The sequence below is a fragment of the Thrips palmi genome, unplaced genomic scaffold, assembly GCF_012932325.1.
Source record: "Thrips palmi isolate BJ-2018 unplaced genomic scaffold, TpBJ-2018v1 HiC_scaffold_10, whole genome shotgun sequence".
NCBI lineage: Eukaryota > Metazoa > Arthropoda > Insecta > Thysanoptera > Thripidae > Thrips > Thrips palmi.
The window spans coordinates 3719350-3744464 of record NW_023144621.1 but is presented as its reverse complement, the minus strand read 5'-3'; the positions used below and the strand labels follow the sequence as shown (position 1 = coordinate 3744464).

The 25115-nt window shown below is 58.0% G+C and overlaps 2 protein-coding genes across 3 annotated transcripts; both read left to right on the top strand.

The window, feature by feature from the left end:
- The first annotated feature begins 883 nt into the window (after positions 1 to 883).
- Positions 884 to 18814, top strand: LOC117654416. Its single transcript, XM_034401032.1, has 10 exons — positions 884 to 999; positions 9976 to 10059; positions 10566 to 10699; positions 10993 to 11129; positions 11602 to 11756; positions 12075 to 12153; positions 15165 to 15327; positions 15425 to 15656; positions 17255 to 17409; positions 18674 to 18814. Exons 2-10 carry the CDS (start codon positions 10005 to 10007, stop codon positions 18812 to 18814), a joined length of 1251 nt encoding a protein of 416 aa, XP_034256923.1. The 5' UTR covers positions 884 to 999; positions 9976 to 10004.
- Positions 18815 to 21238: 2424 nt separating this feature from the next.
- LOC117653587 (venom serine protease-like) lies at positions 21239 to 25057 on the top strand. 2 transcript variants are annotated; one of them, XM_034399380.1, is made up of 10 exons: positions 21239 to 21446; positions 21732 to 21761; positions 21837 to 21926; positions 22595 to 22807; positions 22881 to 22901; positions 22983 to 23178; positions 23600 to 23806; positions 24080 to 24234; positions 24523 to 24676; positions 24932 to 25057. In XM_034399380.1, the coding sequence occupies exons 1-10, from the start codon at positions 21276 to 21278 to the stop codon at positions 24955 to 24957; spliced, it is 1263 nt and encodes a 420-aa protein (XP_034255271.1). In that variant the 5' UTR covers positions 21239 to 21275; the 3' UTR covers positions 24958 to 25057. The 2 variants fall into 2 exon arrangements, with proteins under 2 accessions (XP_034255271.1, XP_034255280.1); XM_034399389.1 differs by lacking the exon at positions 21732 to 21761.
- The last annotated feature ends 58 nt before the right edge of the window (positions 25058 to 25115 follow it).

Sequence of the window (25115 nt, the reverse complement as noted above, 5' to 3'; positions counted from 1 at the left end):
CTCTCTCTCTCTCTCTCTCTCTCTCTCTCTCTCTCTCGCTCGCTCGCTGCAACATTGAACCTCTCTGCTCCGCTTCCAACAAGAAAATTTCCGAACAAGCACGCCGCCGCGCGAGAGACGCGGCGTCAGTGTTGCCAACGTTGTAGCGTTCCAAGGCTCTGTGGCGGCGTCCGGGCGTTGGCAGCACTGATTCAGAGAGTCGTTTTCGTCGCTCTGTCCCTCGCGCACCTACGGGCCGCCCCATGAGTGCGAGAGAGACAGAGCGACGACTCGCTCGGAATCAGTCTGCAGTGGCCTGCAGCCGGCGACATCCCCGGGCTCAAATTACAAGGTCGGCCTGAAATTGCACTCGTCTGCCTCCTCGCTGCCTTTTTCCTTTTCCCGCCTTTTTCCTTTCCCTGCCTTTTTTTTTCAGCGCTATCGGCAGCCCTCGATGGCAGTGTGGGTGGCGCGAAGGAGCACGCGGCGCGGCTAACGGAAGCTCCTGCGTCGCGGGTTCGAATACCAGAGCACATTTTTTTCGGGCGACGTGTGCACAGCCGGACCGCTGGCTGCCGCTGGCGGAGATAGTGCGGCGGTATCGCGCGCCTTGAGCGCCATCTACCGCCGTCCGCCGCGTCCGCCGCGCCCGCCGCCCACGACGGCGACCTGGCAGCCTCCAGGACGACGCCGGCTACGTGCCCGACGTGGCCGCCTTTGTAATTATGCCTCTAACGTGGAACGTCATGACTCTGCAGGTGGTGTTCGTCGCCGACCCGGAGGGCTACGTGCCCGTGCAGCCCGTCCAGCCCGCGAGGCCCACGCGGCCCGCCAAGAAGACGACGGCCTCGTCGGCCGCCTCGCCGGCCGCCTCCACGGCCTCGACGCCGGCCTCCTCCGTGCCGCCGCCGCCGGGGCGCCTGCAGGCCTCGGCCTCGGACAGCCCCGAGTACCGCGCCCCGCTCGAGACCTGGGACCGCGACTACCGGCGACTCCGCTCCAACAACACCCGAGTGCAGCGTGAGTCAAGTTTACCTAATTTGCCTTGTCTGTCCGCCTGCCTGTCTGTCTGTCTGTCTTCCGTCTGCCTGCCCGTCTGTCCGTCCGTCCGCCCGTCCGTGCAATGAATGCTCGGACGCGCGATGAGCGGTCCTTGATAAGGCTCCGTTGCGTCACGTCGGCGTGCCGCGCCAAACGCCGAACGGATCCTAATTATTCGCAGGGCGCGGTTCGCCCGTTTTTGTTATTCGCAGTCGAGAACGAAAGTAACGAGACTGCGGGACACGTGGAGGCGCGGACACAACGGGCAATGACGGATGGGCTGAGCTCAACGGGACTGACTAATGGATAGCCGTGCCGACAGACAGACAGACAGACAGACAGACAGACAGTCATGCTGACACAGACAGGCATAGAGTCAGGCACCTATACACACCCAGAGGTGGGCTACTAGACAGACAGACGGACGGACGGACGGACAGGCAGACAGACAGGCAGACTCCAGACGCTCAGACAGACGCGCCTGCGGTGGCCGGCGGGCCGGCGGCGGGACGGGGCGTTGTGGTGGTAACTGACCGGCAGTTGCATCATAGAGTTGCCACCTCGCCCCGGGCCATGCGGCCATGCGCACGGCTGCCACCCCCTCGTTATGCGTGCCTCGCAGGAAGGGACGTTTCCGACGCCTTGCCTTGCCTTGCCGTGCCTTGCCGAGCCGAGCCGAGCCGAGCCGAGCCGAGCCGAGCCGAGCCGAGCCGAGCCGCGTTTCCGAGCCGACCCTTGCGAGCCGAGCCGCCGAGCGAGCGAGCCGAGCCGCCGAGCGCTTCCTACCTGGCCACCCTGGCTCTAACGAAGCGGAGGCCCCGGCGGCGCCCCGCTGGGTCCATAGCCAATGGCATTCGCCACTTTCTTCACGCGCTTTCCTGCTTCGTCGCTCTGTCTCTCTCGCACCGACGGCACGCCCCCGTTGGTGCGAGAGAGACAGAGCGACGAAGCAGTCTGCCGGCCGCGAGGTGCGCATCGTCAGGAATTCAGGGGACCTTCGTTAAGGCAGCGGCTGCAGACGGATTCCGAGAGTCGCTTTCGTCGCTCTGTCGCTCTCTCGCCTCCACGGGTCGGCCCATGAGTGCGAGAGAGACAGCGACGCCTCCCGTCCTCCGGTTCGGCACGTCGTTGCCGTCGTCCGCACGCCGAGAACGCCCCTCGGCGGAAGCTCAATGGGCAGCCAGACTGGGTGGTGATTTACGCACGCTCCCTGTGCGGCGCGAGGAAAACAAAGTGTCCAGGAATGGGTGGAAAATGAGGCAACGGCCGACTGGAGCCTCGCGCAGGACTGCGCCGGGCCGCGCTGGGCGTCCCGCCTGCCGCAACCACCGCGTCCTGCCGCCCTGCCGCCCTGCCGCCCCGACAATGAAGACACAAAAGAGGATTCTTTATTTCGAAGGACCGCGCCGGCCGGCCCGCCGGCGTGGAGGTCAGTGTGGGTGACCACGACCACCAGCATGCACCAGCAGCGCTCTCGCGTCGCCTCTGTCTCTCTCGCACTCCCACGGCGTGGACGCAGCGCCCAAGCGGGTGCGCGAGAGACAGAGCGACTGTTTGGAACCAGGCAACCACGTCGCGCCTGCTCGCCCAGCCTCGGACTCTGTGTGTGTGTGTGTGTGTGTGAGTGTGTGTGCGCGCGCACGTAGAGTGAGTAATTGAGCGAGAGAGCGCGCGGCGGCGTGCCGTTCCGCACGAGCGGGCAAGCGCCTGCCAACGTGAGGGTAGGCAGACCCGCAAAACGCCTCATGTCACCGGGCGGCCTATCCCTCCGTCCGCAGGGGCTCGCCATGTGCGTATGAGTGCGTGTGTGTGTGTGTGTTTATGTGTGTGAGAAAACGTGTTTGGCAGGGGGCTCCGCTGTCTGCCGATACCAAGCCAAGCCGACAGGTTCCGGACGAGCGGCCGAAGCGCCTGCCAAAGCAAGGGTAGGCCGACCCGCACCACACCCTTGTCCACCGGGCCGCCTACCCTTGCGTCCACAGGGGCTCTCGCTCTCAGCACGAACGCGTCAGTGTGCGTGCCTGAGAGAGGGCCACTTTTCGCGCACACGTTCTTTCTTGCAGTGTCCAAATTTGTACGAAATGGCGCACGACTTTGTGCGATGATTCTGAGTAGTACAAAATTTGCGCGGGAAATTTGGCATGTTGTGCGCGGGGCCACGTGGACGGTGGAAACACATTTTACAGTGAAGCAGGCAGAAGCATGCGCAGGGACGTCCTTCCTAGAAGCAAACAAACAGACTGGCGAGCGAACTTTACTGCCTTTTGTTGTTGTCTAGCCATCGCAGGCTTGGCAGGCTTGGCAGTCTTCGCAGTCTTCGGCGGGATGCGTAGAGAAAGAAAGGAATTGGCACTGCGTTCCGCGGCTCTCTCGCCGCTTACAGTCCCAAGGTGTCGGCAGGCGGCTCCCTTCGGACCTTCGGCCGCACCCAAGCGGATCATTTTGTGAAGCTATGCCGGCGCACTGGAAGTGCGGACCCCTTGGCCGCATGCGTGGGCCGGTGGGCCAAAACTCTAAGCGCGTTTTGACCTCCAGAGTTGCCAAACAGGACTCGAACTGAACGTGTGACCCCACCAATGGATTCCTCGTTCGGAGAGCAATCCATTGGTGGGGTCACACGTTCGGTTCGAGTCCCATTTAGCGACTCTGGAGCTCGAAACGCGCCTAGAGTTTTGGCCGCCGCCACCGGTCTTCTGGCCCACTGTGCGACGTCTGTCCGTGGCGCCGCGGTGGCGCCGTCCGCGTCCTGGAGGAGGCCGTGGAGGCCGTCCGTGGCGACGGCGTGCCCACGGCGTGCCTGGGTCGCGGGCCAACTGGAGCGGCACGGCTCGGGCACGGGGCTCCGGCTGCCTCCAGGCCGCCTCCAGGACGGGGTGGGTATGGGCCCCTGGCTCCGCCCGGCTCCAGCCCGCCCATCCCGAAGAGTGCTTTCGTCGCTCTGTCTCTCTCGCTCGGCCGCGGACGCTGTGGACCGCCCCATGAGTGCGGCGGAGACAGACTGGCCCTGCAGTGCAGGCCCCGGCGCGCGCCCGGCCGCCCGGAAAGCCATAACTCAGCCCGCTAAGAGACGAGCACGGCGAGGCCAGGCGCGGCCATTGGGGACAGGCCGACGACAACAGGCGCAGCGTGTGGCGGCGTGGCCGCGGGGGTTAACTCACTGGGTTTCGGTGTCAAAAACGTTGGTTCGAATCTTTCTCAAAAGAATCGATTTGATCAAAGTTTCTATGTGGCCATTCAAAATTATTTATCAACAGCTTTATAAAATCAAGGGAAACTATAGTGGGTGTGTTCGTCGTTTCTATTTTAATGCGTTTGATTCACTTTTACTTTTATAAAGGTATTTTGTGGATGAAATTGAATCCTGAATTATTGAAAGTTTGGACCCAATATCTGTACTTTGCTCGCGGCTGAAAGTGTAGCCATTCTAGAGAACCCTCATGCCGCAAGCCACGGGAAGCAAAAAAAACAGCGCTGTAAGTGGGGCGCGAACCCGAGACCATTTAAACAACAACAACAGCTGTTCGACTCTGGGGCCATTTCTATTTTTCGCACGACCTCAGCCCACATTCCGAGTCCGGATCGGGGGGAATGGGCTCCGTGTGACGCTGCGAGACCAAGGGCAAGCCCAGGCAAGCCACTGCACGCCACGCCACTGACAAAGGACGAGTTCACACTCCGTCCATAGGGTCGCCTAGGACTGGCGGCCTCATCCGGGGCCGGGCAGGCTAGAGTGGGGCGCACAGTGGGTCAGAAGACTGGTGGAGGCAGCCGAAACTCTAGACGCGTTTTGAGCTGCACAGTCGCTAAACGGGCCGCGAACAGAACGTGTGACCCCACCAATGGATTCCTCGTTCGGAGAGCAATCCATTTTGTGGAGTCACGTTCGGTTCGAGTCGCTTATAGCGACTCTGGGGCTGAAAGCGCGTCTAGAGTTTTGTCTGCCTCCACCGGTCTTCTAGCCCACTGTGGGGCGCGGCGGGGCGGGCGGGGCAGGGCAGTCCGCGGTAAAGAGTTCACACTGGGGACAGTTGGGTGCAGGCAACGCCATTCCAGTACCGTTCCAGCAAAGGGGTCACATCTCGCTCCAGTCATTCCAGCAGTCACTCGAGATCCCCTTGATCCCATCCGCGCGGGAGGCTCCCTCGGGAACCTCAAAGGTACTACACTGCGAAGAAGGAGCGCACAGTGGGCCAGAAGACCGGCGGAGGCGGCCAAAATTGTAGACGCGTTCTGAGCTCCAGAGTCGCTCGACAAGACTCGAACCGAACGTGTGACCCCACCAATCGATTGCTCTCCGAACGAGGAATCCAATGGTGGGGTCACACGTTCGGTTCGAGTCCCATTTAGCGACTCTGGAGATCAGAACGCGTCTGCAATTTTGGCCGCCTCCGCCGGTCTTCTGGCCCACTGTGGAGTGGAAACAAAAAGGGGACGGATTTTCGGACGGGCTCGGCTTATTCCGGGGCCCTTCCCCTCCGGTTCCGGCGGAGCGGCCCTGACCAACTTCTAGTGGCGCGGTCGCGCGGTCCTCCCATAAACACGAGACAAATTGGCAGTCCCTTTGCCTTTTTCCTGTCTCTCATCATGTTTGTTGAACAAGTAGGCCGGCTGCCCGCCCCGCCCCGCCACGCCCCGCCCACGCCCCCGCCACGCCCCGCCCCGCCACGCCCGCCCCGCCACGCCCCGCCCCGCCACGCCACGCCCCGCCCCGCCCCGCCACGCCCCGCCCCGCCCGCCCCGCCACGCCGCCCCGCCCCGCCACGCCCCCCCCGCCCCGCCACGCCCCGCCACGCCCCGCCCCGGCCGCCACGAGCCCCACACAAAACAAGCATCGACGAGCCCCTTAACCCATATTACTTCATTATTGGTAATTTTATTTTTTCGCTATTGTTCTACTTTCTTCGCCGAAGTGGAGCAACTGGGCGCCAAACTTGCCCTTTTCTCGAGTCGCCGCCGCGCGATTCTCCAATTATTCTCCATTTTCCCGCGCTTTTTCCAGAGAGGCGTGAAGGTGCTGATTAATGCGGCATAATCCATCCGCCGCGGCGTGGCGTGGCGTGGCGGGGCCGGCACGCGACCTAGACACCCCCCCCCCTTTCCCCCGGCCTTTCACCGTCCTCACCGGAAATGCAAGGAGGTCCAGAACGGGACCGCCTGACTGACAAGACTGTCCGCAGTCCGTCAGTGTGCCCTCTGTGTCTGTGTGTCAGCAGCTGTCAGCTTCTGTTCACACAGCTGTCTGCGCCGGCCGAGCCGGCCAACGGGCACAGCCAAGGACCGCGGCCAGCAGACTCATTCCGAGAGTCTCGCTCTGTCTCTCTCGCGCCCACGCGGCACGCCCCGCGAGTGCGAGGGAGACGGAGCGAGACTCTCGGAACCAGTCCTGCGGACGGGCCCGGCGGCACGGCGCGCGCCGCGGAGAGGCCAGGGCCCGGGCCGCGGACCCGCACGTCGATCCAGTGGCCGGCAGCCTGGACAGGGCTTCGATCCGTCTCTCTCGCACCCCCACGCAACGCCCTGCGAGTGCGAGAGAGACGGAGCGACGCGCCATTCGGGCCAGTTTAGGGCGTTTTCTGGTTCGGTCGCTGAAAAGCAGAGCGGCAGCGCACTGTTGAAAAAAAAGTTGAATCGAATGGATCAAAATATAAAGTAATATCCTGAAAATTGTAAAAAAAAAATTAAGTCAAAATCAACTAAAACCATTAGTTTTAGTTCTTTTGACTAAATCTCAGTGAATAATTCATAAGCTACCTTTCTACGTCAAAATTATATCACTGAGAAAATCTGTCAAATTCTAATATAGATGTGACTTATGTCTTACATTGATATTAATTACACAGACTGGGCAAGTACCACACAGACAACACATAGTTTAAGTCGTCCGACTTACCTTTGTTTACAGTGCAAAATGTCTGCTTGCTCGATAATTTCCAGCGTGGAGGAAACATTGAAACCTTCGCAAACCTCCCTTGGGTAGGGCCGTGCAAACATAAGCTCCTCACTGAAGGAAGTCAAATCCGATTCGAAAACAGCATCCCAAAGAACAGAAAATAGTCACATTGACATCAAGTGACTAAAAAATGACAAAATTTAGTCACTCTCTTGAAAGGTGACATCAGGATGATGTCAATTTGAGTCATTACAAACTACCAGCAAAACTAACTGAAATTGCATTATTTCTTTCAAAAAGTCTTACGCCATTTGGAAAAGAGGTAACCTGGCGATAACCTGTGAAGTTAAGATCTTAAAGTTCACTTGGTCACGATGACATCCGTTTGATGTCATCCATGAACGCATTTAATCAGCAACAGGGGCGTGTGCAGAACGTTTTACTGGGGGGGGCTATTGCCTAACTTGCAGGGGCGTGTACCTCAAATTGCCTACCCTCCAGGCGCGCAACACCATTGTCAAACATAAGGAGGGATATCAGCTGATGAGTAGAGTCGTATCCTTTATACAGTTAATGGGTTCGTGACATCATTTGACATCAACTTGACGTCAAAATTCCCTAACTTTGACCGTCGACTATGATGTCATTCTGACAAACAGGATTTTGACCATTCTTTGATATCATTTGACGTCTGGATGACAAATTTCTGTTCTTTGGGTATATATGTTGCTTCATTCAAAAAAGTACATTTAGTCACGTCCTGATATTTTTCTTTTCATTTTTGAATTTATTGTGACATTTTTAACACAACGCGAACAACAGCGTACAGTACATCTGAAAAAAAGAAGAAAAAAAGAAGCTCCCATTATCCCCGAACGGTTCGGCCGGCCGGAGTGAGAGAGGCCCGGCAAGACTGCACTGTGTCCACCGCTGTAGACCGTAGTACAAATTACCTTTACAAGAATTCGCTGTGGCGGGGAGGGGGGCAGCGGCTCTGAGTCATGGATGATCCCCCGTCCGCGCCACGCCGCGGCCCGGCCCGTCACGGCGTGGCGTGGCGTGGCGTGGCGCGGTGGCGGCGGTCGGTCATGTCCGAGGTATTATCACACAGTGGTCATTGGCTGCTCGGTGCCGCGCTGCCCGACGCGCGTCCCGTTGCTGGCCTTTCGTTGCGTCACCGCGATGCACCTCAAGCCCCCGGCAGACCCGGCACCTCGCTCGGGTCGGCGAAGCGCAGTGGGACAGAAGACCGGTGGAGGCGGCCAAAATTCTAGACGCGTTTCGAGCCCCTGAGTCGCTAAATTTGACTCGAACCGAACGTGTGACCCCACCAATGGATTGCTCTCCCAACGAGGAATCCATTTGGTGGGGTCACACGTTCGGTTCGAGTCCCATTTAGCGACTCTAGAGCTCAAGACGCGTCCGGGATTTTGACCGCCTCCACCGGTCTTCTGGCCCACTGTGCGGAGAAGAGACGGCCGCCGTCATGCTGCCCGGGGCCAGGGCGGGGCTCGGGGGCGCCGTGGGGGCGCCGTGCCCCCGGCGATGGCCTCCAGTGACCCCAGAGGGGCCCAGAGGCCCCAGAGGGCTCGTCCCGGACTCGGACGCGCTCCTGGACCACGCAGACCACCTCGTCATTCGGCACATTGGCCCCGCCAGGGCCGCCAGGCCCACCGGCAGACTGAGAGTCGTTTTCGTCGCTCTGTCTCCTTCCACTCGTCTCCGTTGGTGTGAGAGAGGCAGTGCGACGAAAATGACTCTCGGAATCAGTCGGCTGCTGGTCCGCCAGGGCTCATTTCAACCGGACTCGACTTGCGCACCCAACGGTCCAAAAGCCAAGTCACTTTTTCTTTTTCTTTTTTTTTTTGTATTCAAAAGAGAGAGAGGAGGATTTTTTTATTTTATTTTGTTTTGAGTTCCTTAGCCACGGCAGGCACGTATTCAGTCGGGGTGTAATGGGAGCTATTACCCCTCCTTGGCGGCCGTTAAGGTAGCACTACTTTTCCCCTGCGAGTTGCCAAAAAGTGCTACACCACTCTCTCTCTCTATACACACACACACACACACACACACACACACGCCACCTCAGAAAAGTCCTTGATCCGTGCCGTGCTGCCGCAGTGAAGGAGAACTTCCACTTCTCACCGCAGGACGAAACTTGCCGGAGCCCGAACGTTAAATTGACCAACTTTTTTACCTGTTTTGCAGACATCGAAGCGAGTGCCAGGACACTACATGAAATCCGCATCGGCTTCAACGGCTCCTTCGGCGGCCTCCTTACTCGTCAGGTAAACCATTGTCTAGCGGTATTTAAATTAACGACGGTCGCGCTTCAGGGTGGTTGCTAGGCTAGGCTCTCTGGGCTGCAGGCACCAAGCATTCCAGGCAATTCCATGCACCGTTCCGTCGCCCTGGCCTTTCAGCACTGCCCACTGCGTTTCTACACTGTCGCGGCAGTTGTGATAAAAGATAATTTTATCACTTTTCTTCAAGTGTATTTTTCTAAATTGAACTTTTAATGGGGCACTATAAAATTTATCAAGTCCTATTCATTTCCTGTATGTAAAATAATCAAACTGTGACATTGTTTAACCAAGGCATTTCTTTTTTTAAATTGAAGTTAACTAACTTTTTGTTAGTTTATTTTCTTTACGAATTGTTCTCACTCTCGCGCATTTTCTTATCCTACACCAGCATGTTTCCCCTGTTTTATTCTATTTCTTGCATCCCTTTCGTCGTGTTGGCTCAACTTTGTGGTGTCTCCCGCAGGCTACGCGTACGACCCCGAGTGCGTGTACATCAACGGCACCGGCCGAGACTACTACGAGTTCTACATCAGCTTACCGCTGCGGCACGCTGGGCAAGAACTCACTGGAGAGGACAGCCGAAGAACCCCACGGTAAGGCAAGGCACGCTGCGCCGTAAAACCAATGCACCTCAGAAAAGTCCTTGATCCGTGCCGGTGCTGCCGCAGTGATAGGAGAACTCTCCCCACTTCTCACCGCAGGACGAAACTTGCCGGAGCCCGAACGTTAAATTGACCAACCTTTTTTCCTGTTTTGCAGACATCGAAGCCGAGTGCCAGGACGACTACATGAAAATCCGCATCGGCTTCAACGGCTCCTTCGGCGGCCTCCTGTACTCGTCAGGTAAAGCCATTGTCTAGCGGTATTTAAATTAACGACGGTCGCGCTTCAGGGTGGCTGGCTAGGCCTGGCCTCTGGGCTGCAGGCCTCCAGGCTCGCCTCCAGGCAATTCCAGGCACCGTTCCAGGTCGCCCTGGCCTTTCAGCACTGCCCACTGCGTTTCTACACTGTCGCGGCAGTTTGTGATAAAAAGATAATTTTATCACTTTTTCTTCAAGTGTACTTTTTCTAAAATTGAAGCTTTTAAGGGAGCACTATAAAATTTATCAAGTCCTATTCATTTCCTGTATGTAAAAAAAATCAAACTGTGACATTGTTTTACAAGGGCATTTTTTTTTTGTTTTAAATTGAAGTTTTCAACTTAACTTTTTTGTTAGTTTATTTTTCTTTCACGAATTGTTCTCACTCTCGCGCATTTTCTTATCCTACACCAGCATGTTTCCCCTGTTTTATTCTATTTCTTGCATCCCTTTCGTCGTGTTGGCTCAACTTTGTGGTGTCTCCCGCAGGCTACGCGTACGACCCCGAGTGCGTGTACATCAACGGCACCGGCCGAGACTACTACGAGTTCTACATTCAGCTGAACCGCTGCGGCACGCTGGGCAAGAACTCACTGGGAGAGGACAGCCGGAAGAACCCCACGGTAAGGCAAGGCACGCTGCGCCGTAAAACCAATTGCACGGTCTCAAAGTCGCCGGTTCGAATACCGGCAAAGCGTCCTTGGCAGCTCATTTTCCTCAGTTTATTTTTGTAAAATGTACAGCAGCACTGTAAAGTTTCACTGAATTTTCAGTAATTTTAGTCAGTTTGAAAGAGATGAGTGATCTGATAATTCAGACTGAGAGTTGGTCTGAAAATCTGGACTGAAAATTCTGAGTGTCTCTTTAAGACCACCTGGAAAGGTTCTTGTTAACAATTTTTTGAATGATCTCGCAGAAAAACTTTATGTGGAACACGGTGACCGTGCAGTACAACCCCATGATCGAGGAGGAGTGGGACGAGCACTTCAAGGTGACGTGCGAGTACGGCTACGACTTCTGGAAGACGGTCACCTTCCCCTTCCTGGACGTCGAGTAAGTACAGTGTCTCTGTCACTCCTGTGTCACCCCCGTGTCACTCCTGTTTCACTCAAGCGTCGCTCCAGTGTCACTCCTGTTTCACTCAAGCGTCGCTCCAGTGTCACTCCTGTTTCACTCAAGCAGTGTCACTCAAGCGTCACTCCAATGTCACTAAGCAGTGTCACTCGAGCGTCACTCTATTGTCACTAGGCAGTATCACTCGAGTGTCTCTCCAATGTCACTAAAGCAGTGTCACTCGAGCGTCACTCTATTGTCACTAGGCAGTATCACTCGAGTGTCTCTCCAATGTCACTAAAGCAGTGTCACTCGGGCGTCACTCGAGCGTCACTCCATTGTCACTCCAGCGTTAAATCCAGTGCAACTCATTCGTCACTATGGTGTAAACTCCAATGTAGTCACTCTCTTGTCGCTCCTGTGTCACTCTGGCGTCGCTCCAGCCTGTGTAACGTGGTTTGCGTTCGTGCAGGGTGGCGACGGGCAACCCCGTAGTGTTCACGCTGTCCCCGCCCGAGTGCTACATGGAGATCCGGTACGGCTACGGCACGGGAGGCACCCGGGTCACTGGGCCGGTGCGGGTGGGCGACCCCCTCACCCTCATCATCTACATGAGGAGCAAGTACGGTAAGTCGCGGGTTCAAAAACCCACCAACCATTTTTTTTGTTTTTCACTCGGCGAAAAGTCTACGAAGCACCGCTTTGCCGTATGAAGAAAACGAAGGCATTGTAAGAAATGATTCGAACTATACGTGAAGCAAAATCCTTCGGTAAACGAAGAAAATCTTCATAATACGAAGCAATTCTACAACGCCTTCCTTCGTAGTTATGAAGCAAATTCCTCGTAGAACTTTTTGAGTGTGTCTCTTCACTTCTTGTTGTTTTGTTGTTGTTGTTGTTGTTGTGTTGTTGTTGTTTTTTACTGAGTACCGACTGATTCCGCAGACGGCTTCGACATCGTGGTCAACGACTGCTGGGCGCACAACGGCGGCAACAAGCGGATCCAACTCATCGACCAGTACGGGTAAGTGCTGCCTGCCGCAGACGGATTCCGAGAGCCGTTTTCGTCGCTCCGTCTCTCTCGCAGCCATTAGAACGCCCCACGAGTGCGAGAGAGACGGAGCGAAGGAAACGACTCTCGGAATCAAAGTCTGCTCTGCTGGCCCGCAGAGCCCTCAGGAGCTTCCAGAGCTCCCAGAGTAGCGATGCATTAGCGGGCTATCGCGTCCAGCACGATGTCGCGTGCGCCGCACACGTCGGGACTGTCTGCCCGTCTTGTTGTCTGTCTGTCTGTGCGTCTTACTGTCCGTCTCAGTGGCGTGCGCAAAAGGGGGGGGAGGGGGTCATGATCCCCCCTTTGGCCACTAGACAGCCGCCTGGAAGGCAGGCAAATTGCGTGGCCTGACCCCCCCCCCTTTAATTTCTGCGCACTCCACTGGTCCGTCTGCCTGTCTATCTATCTGTCTGTCTGTGTGTCACGCCGGAAAAAATCAACTTCGTAATTTACGATTTAATTCTTCGCATGCATAGAAAACTGAATAGTTTGTAACACTGACTTGCTCAAAATTCCTCGGAATGCTTTCTGCGTGTTACAAGTCCCATAGAAGGAGGCAAATATTTGCGGATTGCTAACTCATTTTTTCTCAACAAATGGTGCGTCCATGTGTCTGGGTGTCTGTTTGTGTCTGCGTGTGTGTCCGTCCGCCTATCTGCCGCCGCCTGCCCGAAAGCCCGAACGAGGTCCACCCACCTGGGGCTGTGCGACATGGTTCCTTGTCACAGCGACTGCTCCCCCTGCCCTTGCTCGCGTAGGTCATGACTCCCGCGCTGCCGGTGTAGTGCGTTGGTTCCACTCGGTTCTCGCTCTCGAGGCACGCGGCACGTCGCCTTGCTGGCCCGCACCAGACGGACTCCGAGAGTCGTTTTCGTCGCTCTGTCTCTCTCGCGCTCCTGCGGCGTCCCGTATGCGTGCGAGAGAGACAGAGCGACGAAAACGACTCTCAGTCTGCTGGCCCGGCGTGCTCCTTGCCGTGCTGTGCCGTGTCTTGTCGCGTGGCGCTACCGTCACGACACGTCATATGCCGTCATCCCGCACGCCGTGCCACGCCGTGCCGTGCCGTGCCACGCCGTGCCGTGCCACGCCGTGCCGCGCCGTGCCGTGCCGTGCCGTGCCGAGGCCCTCGACCGGCTCGCTGCGACGCCGGGGCGAGCACTGCTAACGGGTTCGCGGAGGTCCCCGTCGGCCCTAAGCCCTGCAGTCCGATCCCGAACAGCGCGCCGCTGTCGTCGCTCTGTCTCTCTCGCACTCGTGGGCCGTCCCGGCCGTCCCGGCCGTCCCGCAGGGCTGCGAGAGAGACAGAGCGCGGAGGAATTCGGAGCGCCAGTGTAGGACCCGCGGTATTAGGAAGGAATGTCTGCTCCCATTGTCCCCGCGATCGTTTCCGTTTTAGTTCCAAATTAATTGTCCAACTGCACACTGATTGCCAGAGTCTCGCTCTGTCTCTCTCGCACTCGTCCCGCATCGGTGCGAGAGAGACAGAAACATCGCCTCTCTGTCGCTCGAGTAGTGACCGCGGACACCGGTGGTGGTTTTCGACCGAGCGATTCGCGCTGTCTCTCTCGCACACCTACGGCCTACGGCAACGCCCCGTGAGTGCGAGGGAGACAGAAGGGTTCCTTCGTGCCCCTCGGTTTGGGCAGCCTTCCGATTAGCCACGAGGCCCACGCGGCCGTGTTGACGAGAGGAGAGGAGGCGGTCGGAAAACCTGTAGGCGAGCCTGCAGAATTGCAAACGACGGGTTTTGAACCAAGATGACAGATGGGCAACTTAGCGCTCTCGGCTACGAACAGGGATGATTCTGTGGCCGGGTTGTGCCATGGGAGTAGCCCGCTTCCAAAAAGAGCTTCCGTCACCATGCGTCTTCCTTGCATCACTACACACAGTGAGCGGAGGCGGTCAAAATCCCGGACGCGTTTCGAGCTCCAGAGTCGCTAAATGGAACTCGAACCCGAGTTCGAACCGAACGTGTGGCCCCACCAATGGATTCCTCATCCTGAGAGCAATCCATTGGTGGGGTCACACGTGCCAGTCAAGTCGCATTTAGCGACTCTGGAGCTCGAAACGCGTCCGGGACTTTGACTGCCTCCCGCACGTGTCTTCCGGCTCACTGTGCCACGGGACGGGTCACCCTTTGAGTGCGAGAGAGACAGAGCGACGCGGCCGCGGCTAGCCTGGGGCGAGGCCGGCGAGGCCGGGACGGGACAGCTTCCTTGCGGCCGGCTGGCGCTGGGGCTGGGTCACCGTGCGGGATGCTCGTCCTTGGCAGGGCCCGGCGCAAGGCCCGGCCCGCAGCGCCCGCAGCTCGCCATGAGGTGCCATAGCGGTGCCGAGCGCCGCCATGCGTGGCGCGGCGTGGCGCGGCGTGGCTGCCCATGGCGCCGTCCTTATGACGCCTTGCGTGACGATCCACGAAAAAAGGTAGAAGACGCTGAGAAACAAGGGAACGAGCGGAGGAAGAGGAAAGGATTAAAAGACATGCGTCAGCGAGACGCGCCGCTGCGATAGGTCGTGCACGCCACTGCAAAGCGCTGCAAAGCCAGCGGCAAAAGTCCGCTCCGGCCGAGGGGGTAACGACTCGGGTAATCCGACTGACACCAAATTGGTGAACGGTAATCCTACCGACATTGGAGATAGTTCGGATTACCGGAAATTTGGAGGTAATCCCGGAAGGCGATTGAATCCCGGAAGGCGGAATGAAGGCGATTCGTAACCAGAAATTTGAGGGTAATTCGGACCACCAGAAATTTGAAGATAGTCCGGATTTACCAAAAAAATTCGAGGTAATCCGGGTTTTTATCAATTTGGAGATAATCCGGGTTTCTATAAATTTGGAGGTAATCTGGTGGTAATCTGAGGTGATCCTTTGAGCCGGGTGAGCTTTTTAAACCGCACCCGGGGGTGATACGGATAGTGGCTAGTCCGTAATCCAGCTGACACGAAATGCCGGGTCTGTAACCCTCCCGTTGACCCTCCAGGTGCCCCGTGGACGACAAGCTCATCTCGAGGTTCCGCGGCACGTGGAGCGAGCAGGGCGCCTTCGAGACGCAGGTCTTCGCCTACATGAAGACGTTCAGGTTCACGGGGTCGCCGGCGCTGTACATCGAGTGCGACGTGCGGATGTGCCACGGCCGGTGTCCGGTCAGTGGCCCTCTTTTTTTTTAAAACCAAAAAAGAAATAATTTTATTTTTGGTGTGGCATTGCACGTTTCGTTACACTGTTGTTGTCCGCTTGCAGAGCCAGCCGTGCCACTGGAGGAACGCCAAGTCCGTGTCCAAGCGGTCCGTCGGCGAGCCCCTGGGGCTGACGGGACCGCTGGGGGCGTCCCAGACAGTGGGCCAGACGCTGGGCCAGACGCTGGGGCAGCCCACGCAGGCGCCGTCCGCGCTCTCCGAGAACGTCAACCTGTTCCAGAGCCTGAGGGTCCTGCAGGAGGGCGAGTCCCTGGACGGCGTCACCTCTGCCAACAGTAAGTCGCGCTGACGATGCACGATGCACAGTGGATCTACCAGAGGACCGGCGGAGGCGGTCGAAATCTCGGACGCGTTTCGAGCTCCAGAGTCGCTAAATGGGACTCGAACTGAACGTGTGGTCCCACCAATAGATTCCTCGTTAAGGGAGCAATCCATTGGTGGGGCTACACGTTCAGTTCGAGTCCTATTTAGCGACTCCGGAGCTCGAAACGCGTCTGGACTTTTTGCCACCGGCACCGGTCTTGCCCACTTTAGAGGGCAGTGTCTGTCTGTCTCTCTCGCACCCCTGCGGCAGGTGCGCGGCGCTGCGCATGCAGATGTTGCGCCACCGCCACACATCCGCGGCTCATCCCGCCTCGCGTGCGCGTGCGCCGCGCGTGCGTACTTGACGGGCACGGCCGGCACGGCCCGCACGGCCACGACGCGCAAAGGCCAAGCACGCCTCACGCCACCGTGGGTCCAGCCCCCCCTTCTACACACACACACACACGCGCGCGCGCGGGTGCGTTGAAAGGATGGTAATTATTCGGCGCGGGCCTTGCCGCCAAAACGGTGCGGCTCCCGCGCGACGCGCACAGACCGATTCCGAACAGACGCGTGCTTTTTATAGCAGATACAATATACATAACGACACACAGATATAGTAGTATAGATTTTTTTCTTGAGTCGCTCTATCTCTTTCCGTCTCGCCTCGCACTCTTATGGCGCCGTCGTCCCGTGCGAGAGACATGGAGAGAGACAGCGAGCGCCTGCTGAGCGCAGGGTAGGCCGCCCCGCAGTGTAGGCCGCCCCGCAGTGTGGCCACGCCACAATCCGTCGCGTCGCGGCCGCCCGCGTGGTACTTACGGGCACGGCCGGGCCGCCCGCAGTGTACGCGCCCAGCAGCCCACGCCACCTGGGTCCGCCCCCCTCTAGTAGCCACACCCACTAGCACCCGCGCCGCAGGTAGCGTAAGTGGTAATTATTCGGCGCGGGCCTTGCCGCCAAAACGAGCGGCTCCCGCGCGAGGCACAGACCGTCCGAAGGGCTGTTTTAGCAGATAAATACATACGACAACGATATGCAGTATAGAGTTTTTTCTTGAGTCGCTCTATCTCTTTCCGTCTCGCCTCGCACTCTTATGGCGCCGTCGTCCCGTGCGAGAGACATGGAGAGAGACAGCGAGCGCCTGCTGAGCGCAGTGTAGGCCGCCCCGCAGGGTAGGCCGCCCCGCAGTGTAGGCCGCCCCGCAGTGTAGGCCGCCCCGCAGTGTAGGCCGCCCCGCACACCAGCCGTGACTTGGGCTGCCTACCCCCGACTTGACAGGCGCTCCCGCAGCGCAAGCCGCGCGCGTGTGTCTGTGTGTGTGTGTGTGTGTGTGTGTGCGAGAGAGAGAGAGGGGGGGGCAAAGGGGGCTATACACACGTGCGTCTGTTCATTCGCGTACACCTTCTAAGCCCCGCAAACAATCTCAGGCCTCACAGCAAAAATTGTACGACTTTTTAAACGTACTTTTTGTGTACTTTGTGTAATAGTTTGTGATTTACCACCATACAACAAACCCCCACTGCTTTGGTTTCTGCAGTGTAGCTAACTCTGTTGCGGTGTGTTGCAGGCACCCTGTCGGACCAGCTCAACTCGGTGTGCCTCAAGTCGGGCTCCTTCCAGACGCTGCTGGGGCTGGGCTGCTCGCTGCTGTGCCTGCTGGCCTCCACGGTGCTGGTGCTGTGCTGCCGCGTGCGCCGCCTGTCGACGGGCGCCTCGGCCAAGGCGGAGCGCATGGGCCTGGGCCACGGCCTCGGCGCGGCCGGCCTCGGCGTCACCGGCGTCGTCGGCCTCGGCGGCCTCGGCAACATGGCCATGGCCGAGCCGCGCTTCGACCACGGCACCTTCATGACGCACAAGGGCCGCATCAACTAGGCGGCGTCCTCGGCCTCGGCGGCGTCCTCGGCCTCGGTGGCATGTCGGCGGCCTCGGCGGCGGCCTCGGCGGCGGCCTCGGCGGGGCGGCGGCCTCGGCGGCGGCCTCGGCGGCGGCCTCGGCGCGGCCTCGGCGGCGCCTCGGGGCGGCCTCGGCGGCGTCTTTGCCGACCTCGACGGCGTCCTCGGTGGCGTCCTCGGCCTCGACAACATGGCCATGACCGAGACGCGCTTCGACCACGGCACAATCGTGACCAACAAGAACCGAATGAACTAGGCCGCCGCGTGGACGCGCCTCTTCGTCCTCGAGAACCCCACCATCGACTACCCCCGCCCCCGCCACCCCGGTGCCGTTCGAAGCTCCTGCGGACGTGTCCGAGACGATCTGTGGGTAGTCCCTGCAGCCCGGTGCGGCGGTGCGGCCTGGTGCGGAGCCAGCGCGGCACTGTAGGCACCGTCCTGTCCACTGTGCCCATTATATCGGGACAACGGCGTCTGCCCCTCTATTTTGCGCAGGAGATAAAAAAAAATGTGAACCAATTCCCCATTCCCCTTCCCCCTCCCCTAAAAGAAAGAAGGATTTGAACGCCATCAAACATACGGACTGAAAATCCCCCTCCCCTCACCCGTCTGTCTCTGTAGGTCTGCCTGCCAAATCGCAGTAGGCCATGCCAACCGCAGTGAAACATTTCATTGTTATATTTTTTAATGTTTTTTGTGTTGCTGTCGAAACTATCCTCGACGAAAGGAGAATGCAGCCCCCCTTTTTTTAGCAGTGTGTGATCTTGATCCTCCTCGGTCGATGGACTTCTTCACCGCCCCTCCCTTTCCCTTGTTGGCGATCCCTTTCTCGGTCGCCAGAACGATCCGCATCGAATGCGAGAAGGCCTTTGTCGGAGTGACTGAGTGATTTTGTTCCTTTTTGTGTATTTTCCTCCCACGTGCGTGTGAGTTCCGTGTAAATGTGTGAGTGTGGCGCGCTTCTCTTATTTAAAAAACGAAAGTGTGTGTATGTTTTTTTTTATCAAGGAGGCTGATCTGAGTCCGGCACGGGCCATTCCGGCTGAAAAAGGCAGTGAATTAAATTTAGGATTTGAAATTCGTTTCGCCACTAGAGTTGTAGCTCCGCTCTGGAAGCAGTGTATCCACCCAAGGCCCGCAGTCCCGACAGTGTGACTCTCGAGATCAGCCTTCGACTGAAAGACCTGGGGACTCCCAGTGGAGCCAGCGTGTGGGTAGTTCGCACTTTGGGATAAGACCTAGGCAGGCCCGACCCCGGTCACTTCCCTCCCCCTTACCTTCAGTACGCCTCCACTTACCCCGATCCGCGAACTACTCCATCGACTTGGCGTTACGCTATCGATTTTAAGTAATTAAGAATAATTATTGGCTACTGGTCGACTTGAACCGGCAGCCGGTGGCCCAATAAATTTTCTCGGAAAAATAAAGTAAAGAAGAAACTTGCTGTTTGTTGAAGTTTCGAACAATTACACATTTATATCAATGTCTAAAGTATCCCATCTGCTAGCCGCTCGGGGCGACCAGCTTGTCCTCTATGTACATAGTAGTTGTGTAAGCTAGCGGCAAGTGGACGTATAGACGCCTCTTGCAATCATATTTATTACGGTAGTTTGTCGTGTAAGAAAAGGCGGGCTTTGTCATAATTGTTCAAATTGAAAATGGCGCGCAATTTTCGACCCCGTTTTTCTTGTTTTTTTTTTTTCATTTTTTTTGTCTGCATAGACGTGAGTTTGTGCAGTGCGACATGTGTAGTCCTTATACCTTATTAGTTATTTATGCTACGATTGCCATATGTTTTCCAAAATATCAGTACTGACGGTGGCACGGAGGTGGCACACAGACATATTCTCTGCCCCTTGCGTACTGACTTTTCGGACATGGTGCAAAAATAAAAAAAATATCGGCTGGGCGTAACCGGCACAGTTTGCGAAGGAAATTGGCGTTTGGTTACCATTTAATACAGTTTACTTTGTGTGTGTGTTTTTTGTACGTATTCTTACTAATGATTAAGTTCATCATTTATTCTCCGCTGTGATTTCATGTAAGAAGTAGTAGACTTGTAAGTTCTTGATAACGGACACCGAAATAAATTCATCAGAATCCATTATGAGACCTTGCAGTTTTTTCAATTCCTATTTAATGTTTTTTTTGTGCATCGGGAGCGCTGTCCAGGCATGCAGCTCCGGGAGCGGCATTAGTGCGGAACACATAAATCCGACTCATCGGACAATCCGCTGCAGCGGCAAGGCAGCGGCAAGGCCAGCGGAGTGTCGCCTCGGCCCGCCGGCCCGCTACTGTGCAATGCTGTGCAACGGAACGACGAGCGTGGAACGAGCGGCGACACTGGAAGCACTGGGAACAGTGGAAACAGTGGAAATACTGCAAGCATTGGAGACACTGGAAGCACTGGGAGCATAGGGAGCACTGGAAACATTTGAAGCCCTGGAGACACTGGAGGTACAGAATACACTTAGAACACTGCAGCACTAGAAACGCTTGAAACACTGGAAACAGTGCCAGACGCGTCAGGCTGCTCATGCACTGCTGTACCCAGGTGACCGGAACTGAGACTGGCCGTGACGTTGGCGCGACGTCGCACTGGCCAGGCACTGGCTTCCTCGCTCCCGTTGGGCGTCTTGGAGGGGAAGAGAAAGACAGAGCGATGACGTGTGCGCGGCGGAGGCCTGTGCAGTTTCTGCGCGCGGCCCGACTGTACTGCAGGCTGCTGCCCCTCGGCAGCACCTCGGCGTCCGGTGCGAAACTGAGACTGACCGTGACGTCATCGTGTGTCGGCGGAGGGGAAGGGGCGGGGGCGGGCGAAAGGGGTCGGTATCTTTGCCAGTCGCCGGCTGGGCCCCGCACGCGCCACGCCGAAGGCCGAGCCGAAGGCCCGCAGGCCCGAAGGTACACAACGTCCTCCACCTTGCCCAGCGACTTGCACGCGAGTCGGAATCCGCGCAGTTCACAGTTCAGCTGAAAGCCTTCGAGAAGTGCTTCGGTCCCCCCGCCCGGCCCCATCAGGGGTTGCTGCTGTTGTTGTTCCGGTCCTTTTGTTGTTGCTTTGGGGGTTGCGACGGACTCGGCTGCGCCCTCCAGGCCGACAGAAGAGCCGAATGTGGATGTGAATCCGAATGAGCGGTTCGGCCGTCGCGGCGCGCGCCGTTCCCTTATCTGTGCACCCACTGCAGGCCCCGCAGTGCAGGCCCCGCAGGCCCCCGAGGCATGGTGCGGCCCGTTTACAGCCTGCCCGCCTAGGCCCCGCCGCGGCCCCGCCTAGGCCCCGCCGCCTGCTACACGGTGGGCCAGAAGACCAGTGCAGGCGGCCAAAACTCTAGTGGCGTTTCGAGCTCCAGAGTCGCTAAACAGGCCTAGAAACGAACGTGTGGCCCCACTAATGGATTCCTCGTTCGGAGAGCAATCCATTGGTGGGGTCGCACGTTCGGTTCGAGTCCTGTTCAGCGACTCTGGAGCTCTGAACGCCACTAGAGTTTTGGACACCTGCACCGGTCTTCGGGCCCACTGTGCGCCACCCGCCGGGCGCGCTACCCGCGGGAAAACAGGAAACTAACCGAGACTCGAACCCAGGACCAGGCGGACCAGGACCGCGCCGGCATGGGTAGGGCAGGGTGGCTGCGGGCGGTTCTGGGCGCGCTGGCCGTGCTGGCGGCGTGCGGCGGCGCGCGCGCCTTCGTGTGCATGCACTACCAGAAGCTGGAGCCCGGGCTGCGCTACCTGCTCCTGTCCCCCGGCTGGCCCGCGCACTACCAGGCGGGGGAGTCCTGCCAGTGGATCGCCGAGGCGCCCGCCGACCAGCGCGTCGCCTTCGAGTGCGACGAGTTCTACCTGCCCGGCCCGGCCAGCAACGAGGTAACTCGGGCCTACACAGTGGATTTGCCAGGAGACCGGCGCCGGCGGCCAAAAGTTCAGACACGTTTTGAGCCCCAACGCCGCTAAATGGGACTCGAACCGAACGTGTGACCCCACCGGATTGCTCTCTGAACGAGGAATACATCGGTGGGGCCGCACGTCCGGTTCGAGTCCCATTTAGCGACTCTGGAGCTGAAAACGCTCAAACCACCTCCGCCGGACTTCTGGCAAATCCACTGTGCATCGGGGTAACTCCAGGTAACTCTGGCTGGGGCGTCCTTGCAGGAGGAGTCGCTTCGGCGACAGTGCCAGGGGGTAACTCTCTGACGCGGCGTAAGGCCGACGACGGCCTGTGGGGTAAGTCGGGTGAGTCGGATAACTTTGTTGCAGTCGTTGGGCTGCAGCGACGCGCTCTACGCGTCCACGTCGGGCGCGCACATCAACCTGGACGGCATGCCCTACGTGGGGAGGGACATGGTGGTGAGCAGCACTCCTCACATTTTGCTACCGCGGTCGTGCCAAAGAGCGGATCCAAGAGGGGGGAGAGGGGGCGACGGCAGTTGCTGCCCGCACCGCCTCAATTCCTAGATAGCTGCCTGAAAGGCAGACAGAAACAACATTTTGCCCGCGTACGTACGCAGAAAGAACTACTTGTCCCCCCTCAAAGTGGCTCTGGACAGTAGGGTATGCCGCCTGGAGGGGGGAGGGGGAGTGCCACTTTTGCCTGCGTACTACAGGGGTGCAGTGTTTATTTGCCTACCTCTCGGGCGGCTATCTAGGGGTCGAGGAGGGGCGTTGTCCTGCCGCCCGTTTTCGCTGTGTTCACGCACGGCTCTGGATCCGCCACTACCGTCGCAGTGGGCCAGAAGACCGGTGGAGGCGGCCAAAACTCTACACGCGTTTTGAGCTCCAGAGTCGCTCAATGTGACGCGAACCGACCGATTGACCCCACCAATGGATTGCTCTCCGAACGAGGAATCCGTTGGTGGGGTCACACGTTCGGTTCGAGTCCCATTTAGCGGCTCTGGAGCTCAAAACGCGTCTAGAATTCTGGCCGCCTCCACCGGTCTTCTGGCCCACTGCAATCCGCCACTGCGGCCCTGCTGACCATCGTTGACGTACGTTGACGTACGTTGACGCACGTTCAGGTGAGCCTGAGCAACGTCCTGAACGTGGAGCTGCGGTCCTCGTACCGGCCGAACGCCGAGGGCCGCTTCCGGTGCTACGTGTCCGCCACCACGGACCAGCAGTGGAACATCCGCGCCAAGCCCACCGCGGCCACGGCGGCCACCCCGGCGCTGGACGCGGGCCAGAGCATCGGCTCCTCGCCGGACAACTGCACATGCGGCTGGCGGCTGGACGTCAGTATTTCAGTTTGCCACACTCTAAAAGTCTTCTGGTCAAGATTCAATATCTTATGGTGAAAATCCTCAGGGCACGGGATCCAACCAACTGGTGAGTGCGTGGCGGGGCGGGCTGGGTGACTGGACCTCGCTGACGGCGGGCTTGGCCTCGGCCACGACCTCGGCTCGGTAGGCAGGACGCATCACCAACGGCGTGGAGGTGCGGCCCAACGAGTACCCCATGATGGCGGCGCTGGTGGACGGCAACACGGTGGTGTGCGGCGCCGTGCTCATCTCCTCGTTCCACGCCCTCACCAGCGCGCACTGCATCCGCGGCACCGCGCTCGACGCCGTGGACCTCATCGTGGGCGAGTTCGACACCAGCTACGGTCAGCACAGTGGATACCGGCACCGGCGGCCAAAACTCTGGACGCGTTTTGGCCTGCAGAGTCGCTATAAGAGGACTTCAACCGAACGTGTGACCCCATGGATTGCTCTCCGAACGAGGAATCCATTGGAAGGGGTCATACGTTCGGTTCGAGTCCTGGTTAGCGACGCTGTAGTTCCAAACGCGTTCGGGGTTTTGACCGCCTCCCTTCTGGCTCGCTGGACGCCGCCGTCCAGTCTCTCTCGCACGCATGGACCGTCTCGCGGGGGTGAGAGAGACCGGGCGACGAAACGCCCCGCGTAGTCAGCCTGCAGGATAGGCAACCAGGCGCCTTCGGTCCTTCGGTGTCGCGCGGGCCGGCCTATCCTCACATTGGCAGGCGCGCTGGACCGCTGGACCGCTGGACCGCCACACTGTTGCAGACGTGGAGGGGTCGGTGCAGCAACGCATGAAGCTGGCGTCGTTCACGCGGCACCCGTCCTGGTCGGGCGACTGGAAGCGGGCCAACATCGCCGTGGCGCGCTCCAGGGACGAGGTCAGGATCTCGCTGTACACCGGGCCGGCCTGCGTCCCCATCAACAAGTCCGCAGACAACTTCCTGGCGCCCGGGGAGTCCCTCATCATCCTGGGTGAGCCGTCGGCGACCGGTCGGCAGCTTGCCGGACGTGCGGGCCGCACCGCGGGCCGCACAGTGGACTTGCCACAAGGCCGGTGGAGGCGGCCGGGCCAAAACTCTAGACGCGTTTTGAGCTCCAGAGTCGCTAAACAGGGCTCGAACCGATCGTGTGACCCCACCAATGGACTCCTCGATCGGAGAGCAACCCATTGGTGGGGTCACACGCTCGGTTCGAGTCCTCTTTGGCGACTTAGCACTTGGCGATCCTGGTGGCTTTCTCACCCAGGCTGGGGGTCCAGCGTGTACAACGGCCAGACCTCCACGCGACTCAAGCTCATGACGGCACCCCTGGTCAACCCCTCGGAGTGTATCAGCAAGTACGGCCAGCTGTACGACGAGCACTTCTGCACCGGCTCACAAAACTCGCAGTCTGTGTGCACGGTCAGTTCTTCGTCAGTCTTAAGGAATTTTTTTACAATTATTTCTCCTTTTTGAAGGGGCGATCTTCATTTTTGTAATGGTAGGGGTAAGTTGGGCACGAAAAGTACATGGTAAGAAAAGTACCCATTAAGCTGATACCTTGAGTTCGGGCTAGCTGTCGACCAGTTATTTAAACTAAACATAAAAAATCTGAAGGTGAAACCCTTGTTGAATAGAATTTGAGATCTCTGCACTAGGCCACAGGGGAGTACTCTTTTCTTCCCCAACTTACCCTTTGCGCCTGGACAGGGTGACCCGGGGGGGCCACTGCTCTGGATGAGCCCCAAGACGCACCGCCTCATGGTGGCGGGCATCATCGCCTACGGCGACGGCTGCAGCGGCGCCAGCATCATCAACACCAAGGTGTCCAGCTACATGGACTGGATCAAGGAAGTCACGCAAAGTATGCCACTGCACACCTCAGCACTCTAAAGTTCTTACGGTGAAAATTACCCATCTTATGATGGTGCACCTGAATTCGTAGCTCACCTCTGAAAATTCATCGTACATTGTTGACATTTTGTCAAATTTCTTTTGTATTATGGAGAAAATCTCCACCATATTGTGTTGGTGCAGCCTTCCACCGTAAGACATTTAGAGTGCACCACTGCACCCATACAGCACTGTTTCTTACGCATTGACCGCCATTTTCTCACAGATTCCATCTGCTACAGTAAACAGTAATGCAAGATATGTGCTGCACAAGGTAAAGAGTCTGAACCAGCAGGACTTTGCCAACAACAGTAACAAAATAAATGGTTCTTTGGCTACTTTCACTTATCAACTTCATGACCATCTTTGTGTCGACATACACAGGACTTCATTGAATGTCATTAGGACAC